The sequence below is a fragment of the Pipistrellus hanaki genome (assembly GCF_964339955.1).
Source record: "Pipistrellus hanaki genome assembly, chromosome: 1".
Lineage (NCBI taxonomy): Eukaryota > Metazoa > Chordata > Mammalia > Chiroptera > Vespertilionidae > Pipistrellus > Pipistrellus hanaki.
In genome coordinates, this window is record NC_140503.1 from 179,127,460 (window position 1) to 179,140,865 (window position 13,406).

A 13,406-nucleotide genomic window follows, 5' to 3' on the forward strand; every position below is an offset into this window, starting at 1 on the left:
ATACCTTTAAGTTAAGAAAGTTCAATATATAAGTAATAAGATTGAGATATTTAGTATTTCGCACACTCTCCTCCTCACAATTTTATGGCAGGCGAGAATTCTACCACTGAACCACCAATGCCCAAGTTCCTCCTCACAATTTTAAAGCACATAAGAATTTATCCTTCAAATTATTCATAAACATAGGTAGGTACATACTGCTGCTATACTAAAAAACCAGCATAAATTCTTGGAAACCTAAAGTCTGCCAATGGCAAGCAACACCCTGTAACTGCTCCCCTCTCCCTTAATGCCATTGTCACACTGCTGGGGATTCAGTGAATTTCTGCTATACAGGAGGAAAGAGGTACCATGAAGGGCTAGAAGGAGCAAGCATTAAAATCAGAGATTAGAATCTGATTCCAAGTTCAACCTCTTACTAGCTGTTATCTTATATAAATTATTTAACTCAACCTCAGATTATACTCCTATAGACTGGAAATACTTCTTGTTACATTAAACAATAATTGTGAGGATGAAATAAGATGGCACTTGAAAAAGAAATCACACAGCACATCAAAACCCCCCACAAATGTTACTGTTATTTTCTATTAACCTGAATTTCAAATCTGAACATGAGAAAGAGAACCTGCCCACATCTCCCCTCCCCCAAAATAAAAGCCAACGGAAAGAAAAATACTCTCTACAGAAAACTTTGAGACTCACTAGATGAAAATATCATATAAAACATGCACACTCACAGTGCAAAAGTCCAAACATTTTACTTTCCTAACAAACAGATATTCTCCATATTATTATAAACTAAGAAAATAGTAAGATTTTAGCCCTGACAGGTTTGGCTCAATAAATGGAGAGTCAGCCTACGGACTGAAAGTTCCCAGAGGGGATTCCGGTCAAGAGCATGCACCTGGGATGCGGGCACATCCCCAGTATGAGGTGTGCAGGAGGCAGCTGATTGATGTTTCTAACTCTCTATCCCTCTCCCTTCCTCTCTGTAAAAAATCAATAAAATATATTTTAATAAAAGAAAATAGCCAAGATTTTAAAGTCCAGGATCTGTAACTACAAAAATGTTTTATTACTTGAGTATACTTTGCATAATCATCATCATTATAAGTTAAGTAACTCATTATTATGATTTGCTGTAATTTTGGACTCTGTCATAGAAAAAAACCCCAACCTACTTAACTTAGAACAAAGCCAGGTAATACGCTTTCAGGGTAAAATATAAGTGAAGGGACAGGCATGCAGATTTCCTACCTTGTTAATGGTAATGATGTTATTTGCAATCACAGCTAGCAATCCCACATCTGTTGGCCTGTGAACAATAAGCAGGTCAAAAAGGAACAAACCTTTAAAAAGACACCTCCTCCCCTATAAAAGACACTTCATTTTAATAACTCACTTTAGTTTTATTATCTGATTGTAAAGTTGCAGAGCCTCCTCTGTACGACCCTGAAGCTGCAGAATATAGGCCATCTGCCCGTGAATGATGGCCAGTTCTGCCTGTGGGTCTTCCTCAGTCCCATCCTAAGCAGAAGAAGAAACGTTTTTCCCCCTGTAAATTCTCCAGATTGCTCCACATATTTACCAAGTGACCCAATCATTGAAAAGGTACAAAATCCTAAGTAAGACATAGACATTTCCCCTTGGATTCAGTTTTTTAAAATTTAGGAATTGCTACCAAGAGGAAAGTTTACAAAATCCTAATTATCACCATTTAAAGAACTTCAAAAGCAGAAACTAATTCTGTATTTAAAGCAGCAGCTCTCTTAACTGACACTCCAGATCAATCCATATTCTCCATCCCTCTGGAAAGGGTGACGGATGATGCCTACATAAAATGAATGCTCATGGGCAAGGGGCTGTTCTCTTTTACCACACCCCGCACTCCTGCTCTCACCTGGTGAATGTATGCTGACTAGTGGTCAGATGTGTTTGCTTCCAATCCCATTATGCAGTTATGTTTGGTAAGCAAGTAAAACTTAATTATCTTAAGAGGAGAGCTATGAGTGTGAAAAGAGACTCATTTCAATAAAAACTATGTTGAATGTTCAGAAGTATTTGATAAAGATGGGTTCTATTGTCTAATTAGACATGAGTCAGAAAACGGTAAAACAGGTAAAAAAGTAAACATTTAAAAGGACTGTAATGAAACTACTTTACATTTGTCTTTAACTTATTATTGCATTTAAAAAAACAAAACTCGAAATGGAATCATAAATGCTGGATTATGTAAGGTATATGTACAAAATTCCCATTAATATACCAGACTCAAAGACTTGAGTAAATGTAAAATAGCAGAATTATTTTACATTTATGTGAATTTAAAATAAAAAAACTTTTATATTGTCATTTCTCATCCTAAGAGGCCTTCAAATAACTGATCAATAGGTTTTCTATTGTGATTCCTAGTCAATGAATCACCATCTATTCAAAAAAGTCAATAAGTACTATAATGAAGCATGCTACAAATTTATATTAGCCAGAAGTGTAAAATTTTGGGTTTAACAACAGTGGAATACTTACAGAATCTTCTGAGAATGAACGGCGGCAAAGATCTACAGGAAAAAATGGTTTTTAAAATTAACAGTGCTGGGTAACTCCCATTCCTTTCACCATTCCAAAGAGCAAGAAGATACTAATATAATTTTAATAACATGTTAATTTGGAATTTATCATTAGCATCAACTATAACAGATATTAGTCCCTTATTATTCTAGCTCTGATACTTTTCATTCATTTGTAATGTCTGTGTTTAAAAAATCATATAAAGGGTATTTAAAATATTAATATTGATTACAAAAATACCAATTTCAAAAAAGTATAAAAATAAAAACAATAGCCCTGACCGGTTTGGCTCAATGGATAGAGTGTCAGACTGCAGACTGAAGGGTCCCAGATTCAATTCCGGTCAAGGGCATATACCTTGGTTGTGGGCACATTCCCAGTAGGAGGTGTGCAGGAGGCAGCTGATCAATGTTTTTCTCTCATCGATGTTTCTATCACCCTATTCCTCTCCCTTCCTCTCTGTAAAAAATTAATAAAATATATATATATTTTTTAAAAAGACAATAATCCCACCACCCGAAGATAACAACTATTAGCATTTCAGTTATTGGATTTTTTAAATGTAAGCGTACAGCTGCGTTTTAAAATAAAAGTGGGATGGCCTACACAATATTTTGAAATCTTCCCCATTTAATGTACTATAGACATCATTATGTTATAATAAATACTAGGAGCCTGTTGCAGAAAGATTCCTGCAAGCGGCCGCTACCGCTGCGAGCACCACCACAGCTGCCTGCCTCACCCCATCTTGCCTCACCCGCTGTCTCCCTCTGGCAACCACCTTGCTTTCCGCTTTTCCTCCCTCTTCCTTCTAAGCTGTCTTCAGTCTTCACTCCTCCCTCAGTGTATGCAAATTAACTGCCATCTTTGTTGGGTTAATTTGCATACTCTGATTGGCTGCGGGTGAAGGTACGGTCATTTAGCATTTTTCTCTTTTATTAGTGTAGATAGGTTCACATTTTTATTATATTTAATATTATAATTTTTAATGACTGCATGGTGATCCCTTTGGGTGTTATAGTAAGACCTAACCAATCCTCTAATGCAGTGTTTCCCAAAGTGTGGTACGCGTATCCCCAGGGGTACGGGAAGAGTTTGGTGGGGGTACGTGTTGCACGGGAGTTTGGTGGGGATATGCACTGCACCGTGCTTAGCTGCGCCTAATTCTACGTTCTCATGAGTACGAGGGGTACTCAGGGTTATGAAAATTATAGAAGGGGTACACATATGTCAAAAGTTTGGGAAACACTGCTCTAATGGAACAGAAACCCAAGATGGCTCTAAAGTTTTTTCTTAGAATATCTCTTCAAATAGCATTCATACAGATACATATATGAACTTATCTAATTATTTCCTTAAGATAAATTTCTAGAAATAAAATTCTTAGAAAAAAGGATATGCAAATTTTAAAATTAACTGCCCGCTGCAAAGTTTGTACTGTAAGTTTGTACTATTTTTACATTCAAATCTGCAATGTATGAGAAGATCAAGAAATTATATATTACTCAGACATATTTTTCTTCTTATAATGCTCTAACCTTTGCTCTTATTTTAACCTTCAACATTTAAGAATAAAACAAACCCTGTTTCATCTTTTCCCCCTGTTCACCATAGTCTCTACATCACTTTTATAGCTTCAGGGGAAAATGGATGCAGAAGAAAAGTCTAAATGTTTCAGGAGTTAAGACCAAAACATAAGTTTTCTAATAAATTATTTTCTTTTTCTAATTAAAAGTTTCAATAAAACTAGACCACCTTCTTACACCATATGCAAGAATAAACTCAAAATAGATTAAAGATGTAAAATGTTAAACTTGAAACCATAAAAATCCTAGAAAAAAACAGGCAGTAAAATCTCAGACACTTTCATAGCAATATTTTTCCTGGTATATCTGTTTAGACAAGGGAAACAAAAGGAAAATAAACAAATGGGACTACATCAAACTAAAGTTTTTGCACAGCAAAAGAAACCATCAACAAAATGAAAAGACAACCCACTAAATGGGAGAACATATTCACCAATGACACATCTGATAAGGGGTTAAAATCCAAAATTTATAATGAACTTACAAAACTCAATGCCCCAAACCCCCAAACAATGCAATTAAAAAAAAAAAAAAAAAAAAATGGGCAAAGGGCCTGAATAGACACTTCTCCAAAGAGGACACAGACATATGAAAAGATGTTCAAGGTCACTAGTCATCAGAAAAATGCAAATTAAAATGAACAAGTAATATGATTTAGAAAGAAACAGAGAAGAGATATTGTCAAAACAAACAAACAAACAAACAAAAAACAAGAGAAAAGGCTAGAACTCTGAAAAATTCCTACCTTAAAAACATAAGAAAATCAATGCAGTTTTTGTAAATACTTTGCCAAGTTGTATGTGCATTACAATTATAAATAATTTTAATAAATCTCCAACCTTCAGCTTTTTGTAGGATTTTCATTGCCTGACTCAGCTGGCCTTGTCCTATCAGTGCACAGGCAGCATTGTAGCACAGTTCATGTGTGCCTTCCGGGAGGCCCAAGTTCTCCTGCCATGAAACAAAGGACCAATCAAACACCAGACAGGAATGTCATTTCATGGCTGTGTGGGGACTCAGGGATACCTACTGGAACCACTTTTTCCCAATTGCTTTGAGCTGCAACAACTGCGGAAAGGTTTGTTTTTCTCTCCTCATCATAATCATCTTGGGAGTTTCGGACGAGATCTCTATACACAGCTAAGCATTCATCATAGCGTTCTAGCCGGTATAACTGAAGAGACAAATAACAAGTAAAAAATCAGAGGAGAAGAGAAATATAGTGTTATGTCTCTAACACTATACAAACCCTTTTTGAAACCACTAAGAAAAGAAAACCTTTCTGTAATAGAAATCACTGTTACCTAAATCTAATTTACAATGAAAAGAGCTTCCCACAACACAGAGGAACTACTAAACTCCAGTAAATAGGAACAAAGTTAGATGTTAATAAAAGGACTTAATATTTCCAGTTCACTGTATTTAATCTTCATTTTCTCTTTCCCAGAAACCAGCAATCGTATAGTGCAGTATGAAGTACACACAACATGATTCCTGCTTATTTCACTGAAGTTGTCCTAAAAGCCCATTCCTATGAGTCAGTTAGTCCACTATGTAAGACAGACTGGTGCCCTTCATCAGTCTCAAAGTGCCAGAATTTACCTTACATTGATCCAGCTTACTTTAAAAAACTATTTTTATAATACATGAACTTGCCCAAATCTTTTTCAATCCATTTATATTTTTAAACTCATATTACCTCTTGGGAACAATACTGTCAATTCAGCATTATTTGTCCTAAATTGACATTTTAAAAATCTTTAAAGAGGGTTTTGCTAGTTCTAACATAACGTTTCTATCATCTTATCATTAAAAGCCATATTTTACAGTAGGCTTAATTATATGTCTCAAAACATGTAAAAATAAGGTATTTTAGAACACAATATTTCATGAACCAGCAGAATTTATATAAATTATCATAATGATTTTATTTTAAACTTCAGTAGTTAAAAACTAGAAAGAAATGCAATTTTTAAACTGTTTAAGTATGTAAGCTCCTTTCTAACTAAAAAGTCTAAATTTAAACAAAACAAAAAAGAGAAAAAAGTCCAAATTTCACAGGATAGGTCTTAACTTTACCCTGGGGAAATCATCTGTTCATAGAACATTATACATGCAACTTTTGCATGAAGATTAAGAAGAAGAAATATGTTTAAACCTTTAAAACTGGTTTGGTGGTAAGTTTTGTGGATCATCAGGTTCCTCATCCGTGATCTCTGCTACAGGTAGAGTCATGCTCACTCAGGACGGTTGCCAACAGGTATTTAAAAACAATAATTACCACTTGTCCATAAAGCTCCTTTAGCTTGTCTGTCTGCTGGTTGGCACTTTCTATTGTCTTCAAGGCATTCTCAATTCTGTTCAGCCTATACTCGCAATATGCCTTCTCAAAAGAGAGAGAGTTACTGAAAAAGAAAAAAACAACATCTGGTTATTAGCTCACACAGCGGAGCACTCACTATATGCTAGATACTGCACTAAGCACTTGATATATATTATTATTCAATTCCCATTAAAAAAAGATGAGGAAGCTGACAAAGGTTAGTGACTTATTTGGAAGTCAGACAGCTCATTAGTGGCAGAAAATATATCCAATTCCTTAACCTTTCTTGGTTTCATGGATATTCTTATTAGAATTACTGGCCTTCTGAAATAAACATTTAAGAATGAAATAATACAGCAGCTAAATAATTGTCTCAGGTACACAGACAATTTGAACACTATTTTAAATAAATTATTATAGAAGTTTCTTAAATCTACTTATCAAATAATAAGCCATAATGCTGCTTTTAACTTGTTCAGGAAGTACAGGATTAGTAAGGAAAAATAACTGGAAATCTTAAAGGAGCATAGTATTTGTATCCAAATTACTAAACACACAACAACAAATACACTACTTATAGAATACATAGACCTAAAACTTCATCCACATTAACGTGACACCTGTAACTAGAGTGGACTATAGTGGATGGAATGCATTTTAAAATTTCATCCATAACCTATAAGGAAAATATATATATAAAAGCAATACCCTTTTATTTACTTTCCTAGCAAAAATTATTTCAAAATTTCTCAACTTCACAAAATGGTCAAAACTCAAAATACTGAATTACAACAAAAACATATTTACTATAAGAAATCTGTGCTTCTTTATTTCCCTTTTATTTTCAATAGTTTTAAAATAAGTTTTCAATCTGTAATATATGTATATGACTCAAATAAAAAACAAAAAGGTATACTCTAAGAGGTTTTACTCCCACTGCTTTATAAATCTACCCTGTTCCTCCTCGCCTCCTACAAGTGACTATTTTGTTTTGTTAGGTTTTTTGTTTGTTTATTGTTGTTAATCCTCGCCCGAATATATTTTTCCATTGATTTCTAGGGAGCATGGAAGAGGGAAAGACAGAGAAAAACATCCATGTGAGACCAGGGAGGAGCCTGCAAAAACAAGTACTTGCCCTTCATCGGAACCCTTTGGTCCACAGGCCCACACTCTACCACTGAGCCAAATAGGCTAGGGCTACAAGTGACTATTGTTACACATTCTCTAGCTAGTGTTTGAAAAATACCCATATAAATTCTAATATCCTCCTTTCTTTATACAATAGGAAGTACACTATACACTGTTCTGCACTTTATAAACCAGAATCTTTCATTAAAGAAATATGCTTCAGCCATGAACGGTTTGGCTCAGTGTTTATAGCGTCAGCCTGCAACTAACGGGTCCCAGGTTCAATTCCAGTCAAAGGCACGTACCATGGTTGCGGGTACATCTCCATAGAGGGTGTGCAGGAGGTAACTGATCAATGTTTCTCTCATTGATGTTTCTACCCTCTATCCCTCTTCCTTCCTCTCAGTAAAAAAATCAATAAAATATATATATATTTTTTAAAATTAAGAAATACGCTTCAAACTTCATTTCAATACATTCTTTTGTGCTTATACCCAACTGTTAAAAAAATAAAATTAGAGTAACAATTCAGAATATAAGTTCACATTTCATGAAAAGATAAATGAGATAAATAAGTGAAAAATATTCACAACAACGAAAATACTACCAATTTCAAGACCGCTGACAGTGAAAGATCTTGGCCTACGATCAAACTCACCTAACAATTCCCAAAGGAGAAGGCACAGAAGTCCAGCTAAAACCATCCTAGATACCTCTCCTTATACTGCCCTAATACACGTCTGCCCTCTCTGCTCCCCCTTTAAAAAAAAAAATTTTAAACTTTCTGCTAAGTTGTTCTCCCTACGTCCTCTGAGAACTCTTGTTATATTTGTGCTCCACATCCCTCCACAATTTACCTCCTTCTCAGTGGTTCAAAGGAAAGATGGGGTAAAAAAAAGGCTCAGCAAAGCAGTAAAGAACAAAGTTACTATTACTCCATCCAGTTTCAAAGACACGACTGGGAATTAACAGAAAAAAAGAAACAAGAAAAAAAAAAAATCACTGAATAGTGGTGAAATAAATGGCCAAACCCGGTTTGGCTCAGTGGATAGAGCGTCAGCCTGCAGACTGAAAGGTCCCAGGTTCGATTCCAGTCAAGGGCATGTATCTTGGTTGCAGGCACATCCCCACTGGGGGGTGTGCAAGAGGCAGCTGATAGATGATTCTCTCTCATCGATGTTTCTAACTTTCTATCCCTCTCTCTTCCTCTATGAAAAAAATCAATAAAAATATATTTAAAAAAAAAAAGAAATAAATGAATGTAGCTATGGTAAAACCAACCAACTGAATCACTTACTTGGCTAACACTTTGGTATGAGAATTGATGATGTTCAAGGCTTCCTTAAAGCTTCCATTCTGGATAAGGCATACCACTTTACAGTGTAGGGCAGTTACATCATCCTTGTTGATCTGCAGTACTGCAAAACAATTTAGAAAAAATTTTTTTAAATCTATTCCCTTTTCACATTTTTACTATATATCCCCACTCCCTACCTCAGGAAATTACATTTCCAAATGTATTGCAGCAAAAATGGTTTGTCTAACTTTTTTTTTTTTTTTAAAGAGGGATCTTCATTTTTAACTTAAGAAGTGATAAAAGGAGAGTTCCAAAGAAGCATGAAAAAAGCTGTTTTGTACAATTTTTTCATCTTGGGATGCATGCTACATATTTCATTACTTTACAGGGAAAGAAGAAAGTTCGTGTAGAATTTGGAAACAAATTTAGTTTTAGTACAAGATTGTCATTAGATGCCTTGAGGTCTTGGGCAAGTCATCTAACTACAAATCTTAATCTTGTGATCTGCAAGATGAGTATGAAAACATTATCTATTTTACAAGGTTATCAAGAAGATGAAGTGAGAACATTTTGGCGATATTTATAGGCTGTAAAATACAAGTGCAATTTATCTTACTGGCAATAGTTTCAAAGAAACATTCAGAATTCCCCTTTTCACCTAAAATGACCAAAGAGAAGTACAAAGACAATTCAGGTAGCCACGTTTCAATCCTAAACACCTGTTCAGTGTCAAAATGACTAGGACCACTCCCCTTGCGTCTGGGCAACTACAAGAACCCAATTCTAAGAGTCACAGCCTTCTGCCATCGAAGAAAAGATGTACTGTGCTGGATAACAAACTGAGAGCTGCTGGTAAGAAAGTTCCTATAACTTACTACACTGTGACTTGAGCAGTATTGGCTGCAGGCCTAGCCAAAAGCTAGCCCTAATTCAAAACAAGTTTAGGGATCCAATCATTCTAATTGGCATCTGTTTTCCTCAATATCTGAAATCACCAAAAACTATTATGAGCACAATCGCTTCTTTTCACATTAAACCAACAACAGGTTGGTGAAAATTACTTATACAGCCTTGTATGTCATTACTGCTTTAAATAGCAAACTCTGTCCTGTTCATTTCATTTCCAAATCTACCAAATATAGGCGGCATCTTCAATAAAGAATTCAGCACGACAGAGAACATTAAAAAGCATAGGCCTATTCTCAAGAGGAAAGAGGTGTCTGTGAGGGGGTATGGGAAGAGACTGGACAAAAATCATATACCTACAGATGAGGACGGGGGGAGAAGGGGTAAGGGAAGAGGGTGGAGTGGGGACCAGGTGGAGGGGAGCTATGGGAGGGGGGTGCGGGGAAGGAGAAACAACTGTAATAATCTGAACAATGAAGATCTTTTTTTAAAAGCATAGCCCTATTACAGTTAAGTAATAAAGGATAAAAAGAACATAACGAATAGACTTCATACTGAAGGCAGTTTATCGGAAATTCTCAGTTATGGGACCAAAAAAAAAAAAAAAAGGCTTTTTTTTTTTTTATTTTCTTCCGACGTGATTTCCAATGTCAGTGCTTTCCCAGACACATTTTCTGGTCTCATCTCTCGGGGAAGATGCTCCCTGTGGGGGTGCAGGCCTGGGGTAGATCTCAGCCCTTCCTTCCCTCCGGCCCTTGCAGCTTCTTTCCCGTCGTCAGCGCCAGCTTCCACATGACGTGTCCCAGGCGGGTCCCTCCCCCCGCGGAGGCCCGGGGAACAGGCTCCCTCAGCCATAGCACCGTCCCGATCACAGTGAAACGGCAGAGGAGAAGGTGGCGGGGACTATGTGCGAAGTTAAGGCGTGAAAACAGAGGCGTCCCAGGAGAGGACAGCCTGGACGAGGCGCCGGCAGCAGCGGTCTCTTTAAATCCCTCCCTCGCTTCCCTAAGGGTGTCAAGGGGGAAGTACACGTGGCTCTCTATACACCCCCAAACCTAGGGCTAGTTTAGCAGCCGGAGCCGCGACCCCACCCCACCGCGGCCGCCAGGGTTCGAGCCCGGGGCTGGCGGCGGGGTCTTCCCTCCCCGGCGTCTGCTCGGAGAGAGGGGGTCGCGCGCGCCGGAAGGAGACCGCATCCTTCCGCCGGCCCGGCCCGCCCCGGCGCCCGCCCGGACACTCACTCTTGTTGACGGTCTTGAGAGCGCGCGTGAAGTCCCCATTCTGGCCGTAACGGTTCACTTCGCTCCAGAGCGCAGGCACCGACACCCCCCCGGCGCCGCCGCCGCCGCCGCCGCCGCTCGCCATCTTGCAGGAACCGCGGGCCGGGCGAGATGACCTCTGCCCCGGAACTGAATCCCGGAGGCGGCCGGCGGGGGCGGAAGCCAGCGGTTGCTAAGCGTCCGTTCGGAGTCGGAAGCGCCTTGATCCGAGTCAGCGTCAGAGACCGTATGTTACTGTGTGGTTGCTGGAAATTCGTGGGTAAAGTGGGTACACCTTTCCTGAGTGAGGCGTGAGGTGTGGGACCCCAGGAGCGGGTGGAGAATGGGTCACCCAAGTTTCGGCTCTTTGAAGCATCGTGCATTTCGGCGCAGACACCAGGTGGGCACTCCGCTCACTACCCCTGCCCCCGCCCCTCCCCATCTCCACCCCCCAAGACTCTCAGCATCCAGTCTGTGCATTTGTAAGGGTGGCTATCTCGCTGTATCACCCTGCAGAGAGGCTGAGAGTAATTGTCCTAGAGATCTCAAACTACCATCTTTTTCATTGTTCCTGAACATAGAATATTAAGAGTACATAATTCCCCCATCTCAGGTAGCTAGGCGTAGCATATCAGATGATGAGGCAGTTTGAGGGAAATGAAGTGTAAAATTGTATTTTCTCCTTTGAAGTTTACAATCCAACGGAGGAAGAACTACTTGTAGCTATTGGAGCTAGCGGTCATTAAGGATAAGGATTTTTATAGATAATAAAAATAAAGTTCTGTACAGTAATGAATAGCTTTAATGACACAAATGAGGACATTCGTAAAGGTACCAAAAGGAGATATACAATAATTGAGAGCAAGTCCCCTACTTAACCCACAGTCCTTGTGTAGGCTTCAAGAGAACTACACAAACAGTGGGATCAGTTGGTAACTTTAGTGTGCATACTTTCCTGGAAAGAGGGTAAAAAGCATTCATATTTTCAAAGGAGTCAATGTTGCAAAAGAGATTTTTTTTTTTTTTTTAAATATGTTGTGAGTCCTTGGAAAAACTTCAAAAAGGTTGTGTTGAGAATTCACATTATGTGTAGAACTTGACCCGTTCTTGAGGCTTTTGTACAGAGAATGGGTAACAGGGTAAATCCATTATTTGGTGATGAGTTAGATGTGAAAAATCAAGAAAAACATTGAAGATGAAATCAAGCTTCTCATTTGGGAGAACGAGTGTAGCCAGTTACAGGGTTGGTGGAAGATGAATTAAATTTGGAGCATTCAGACACAGAGATGGACAGTTGAATATACAAGTTTGCAGATATAGATGCAAGTCAATAATGCTAGTTTTAGCTGAATCAGTTGAGATGATTCGACCATTTGTAAACAATGGAAAATCTCAATAGTAGGAAACAACAATATTTAAGAGGAAAGAGTAATAGAGAAATAATCAAGAGATGTTGGAATATATTGTTGTCTACCCCAGGAAAGGAGTGGGTAAGCCAAACACACTCCACCAGAGATTAGGTGAAAGTAGGGTAAGAAATGCCAGCTTGTTAATGTTTGAGAGATAAAAAAGTATAGACTGTAGGTCATTGGTAAGAGTCATGCCAAGTTTAAGGGGTTTCATGGACACTCAGATAAAAGTTAGTGACCTATAAAATCCTCATGGCTGCATAACATAAAAGAATCCCAATCTATAAGGTTTATAGACTGATGTGCTATAATAGCTCTCTGTAACAACTTACTGGGTACACTACTCAGATTTATATTGTTACTAGAGGCCCGGTGCGTGAAATTCATGCATGGTGGTGGGGGGGAAGGGGTGGGAGAAGAGGTCCCCTCAGCCCAGCCTGCCCCCTCTCCAATCTGGGACCCTTTGGCGGATGTCATACAGCCAGTTTTGGCCCGATCCTTACCCTCTCATAATCTGGGACCACTGGCTCCTAACTGCTCACTTGCCTGCCTGCCTACCTAATCACCCCTAACTGCCCCCCCCCCCCCCCCCCCGCCAGCCTGATAACCCCTAACCGCCCCTAAGTGCTCCCTCCCGCCAGCATGGTTGCCCCTTAGTGCTCCCCCCCTGCTAGCCTGGTGAACTCCAACTGCCCTTGTCGCCCCTTACTGCTCCCCCCACCAGCCTGGTTGCACCCAACTTGCGCCCCCCCCCCCCCCCCCCCGCCCCCGCCAGCCTAGTTGCCCTTCACTGCCCCCTCTGCTGGCCTGGCCGACTCTTCCTAATCCTCCTGCCGGCCTGGTTGCCCCAATCAGCCTGCTATATGGTTGTTATTGTGAGGGTGCTGTGACCAATTTGCTATTACTCTTTTATTAGTATAGGTAAGA

At 39.0% G+C, this 13,406-nt stretch overlaps 1 protein-coding gene across 2 annotated transcripts in view; it reads right to left on the reverse strand.

The window, feature by feature from the left end:
• The window catches only part of SRP72 (signal recognition particle 72), a 30,136-nt gene extending 18,916 nt beyond the window's left edge, over positions 1-11,220 (reverse strand). For both annotated transcript variants that reach the window (XR_014796377.1, XM_084899427.1), the window contains exons 1-8: positions 11,053-11,220; positions 8,906-9,026; positions 6,439-6,562; positions 5,188-5,331; positions 4,997-5,108; positions 2,530-2,561; positions 1,406-1,530; positions 1,261-1,318 (exon numbers count right to left, since the gene is read on the reverse strand). Coding sequence is in view for 1 of the 2 variants with exons in the window: in XM_084899427.1 (XP_084755553.1) it covers positions 1,261-1,318; positions 1,406-1,530; positions 2,530-2,561; positions 4,997-5,108; positions 5,188-5,331; positions 6,439-6,562; positions 8,906-9,026; positions 11,053-11,176 (840 nt within the window). In the remaining variant the exon portion in view is untranslated. The remainder of the gene's footprint in view (positions 1-1,260; positions 1,319-1,405; positions 1,531-2,529; positions 2,562-4,996; positions 5,109-5,187; positions 5,332-6,438; positions 6,563-8,905; positions 9,027-11,052) is intronic.
• Between the last annotated feature and the right edge of the window lie 2,186 nt (positions 11,221-13,406).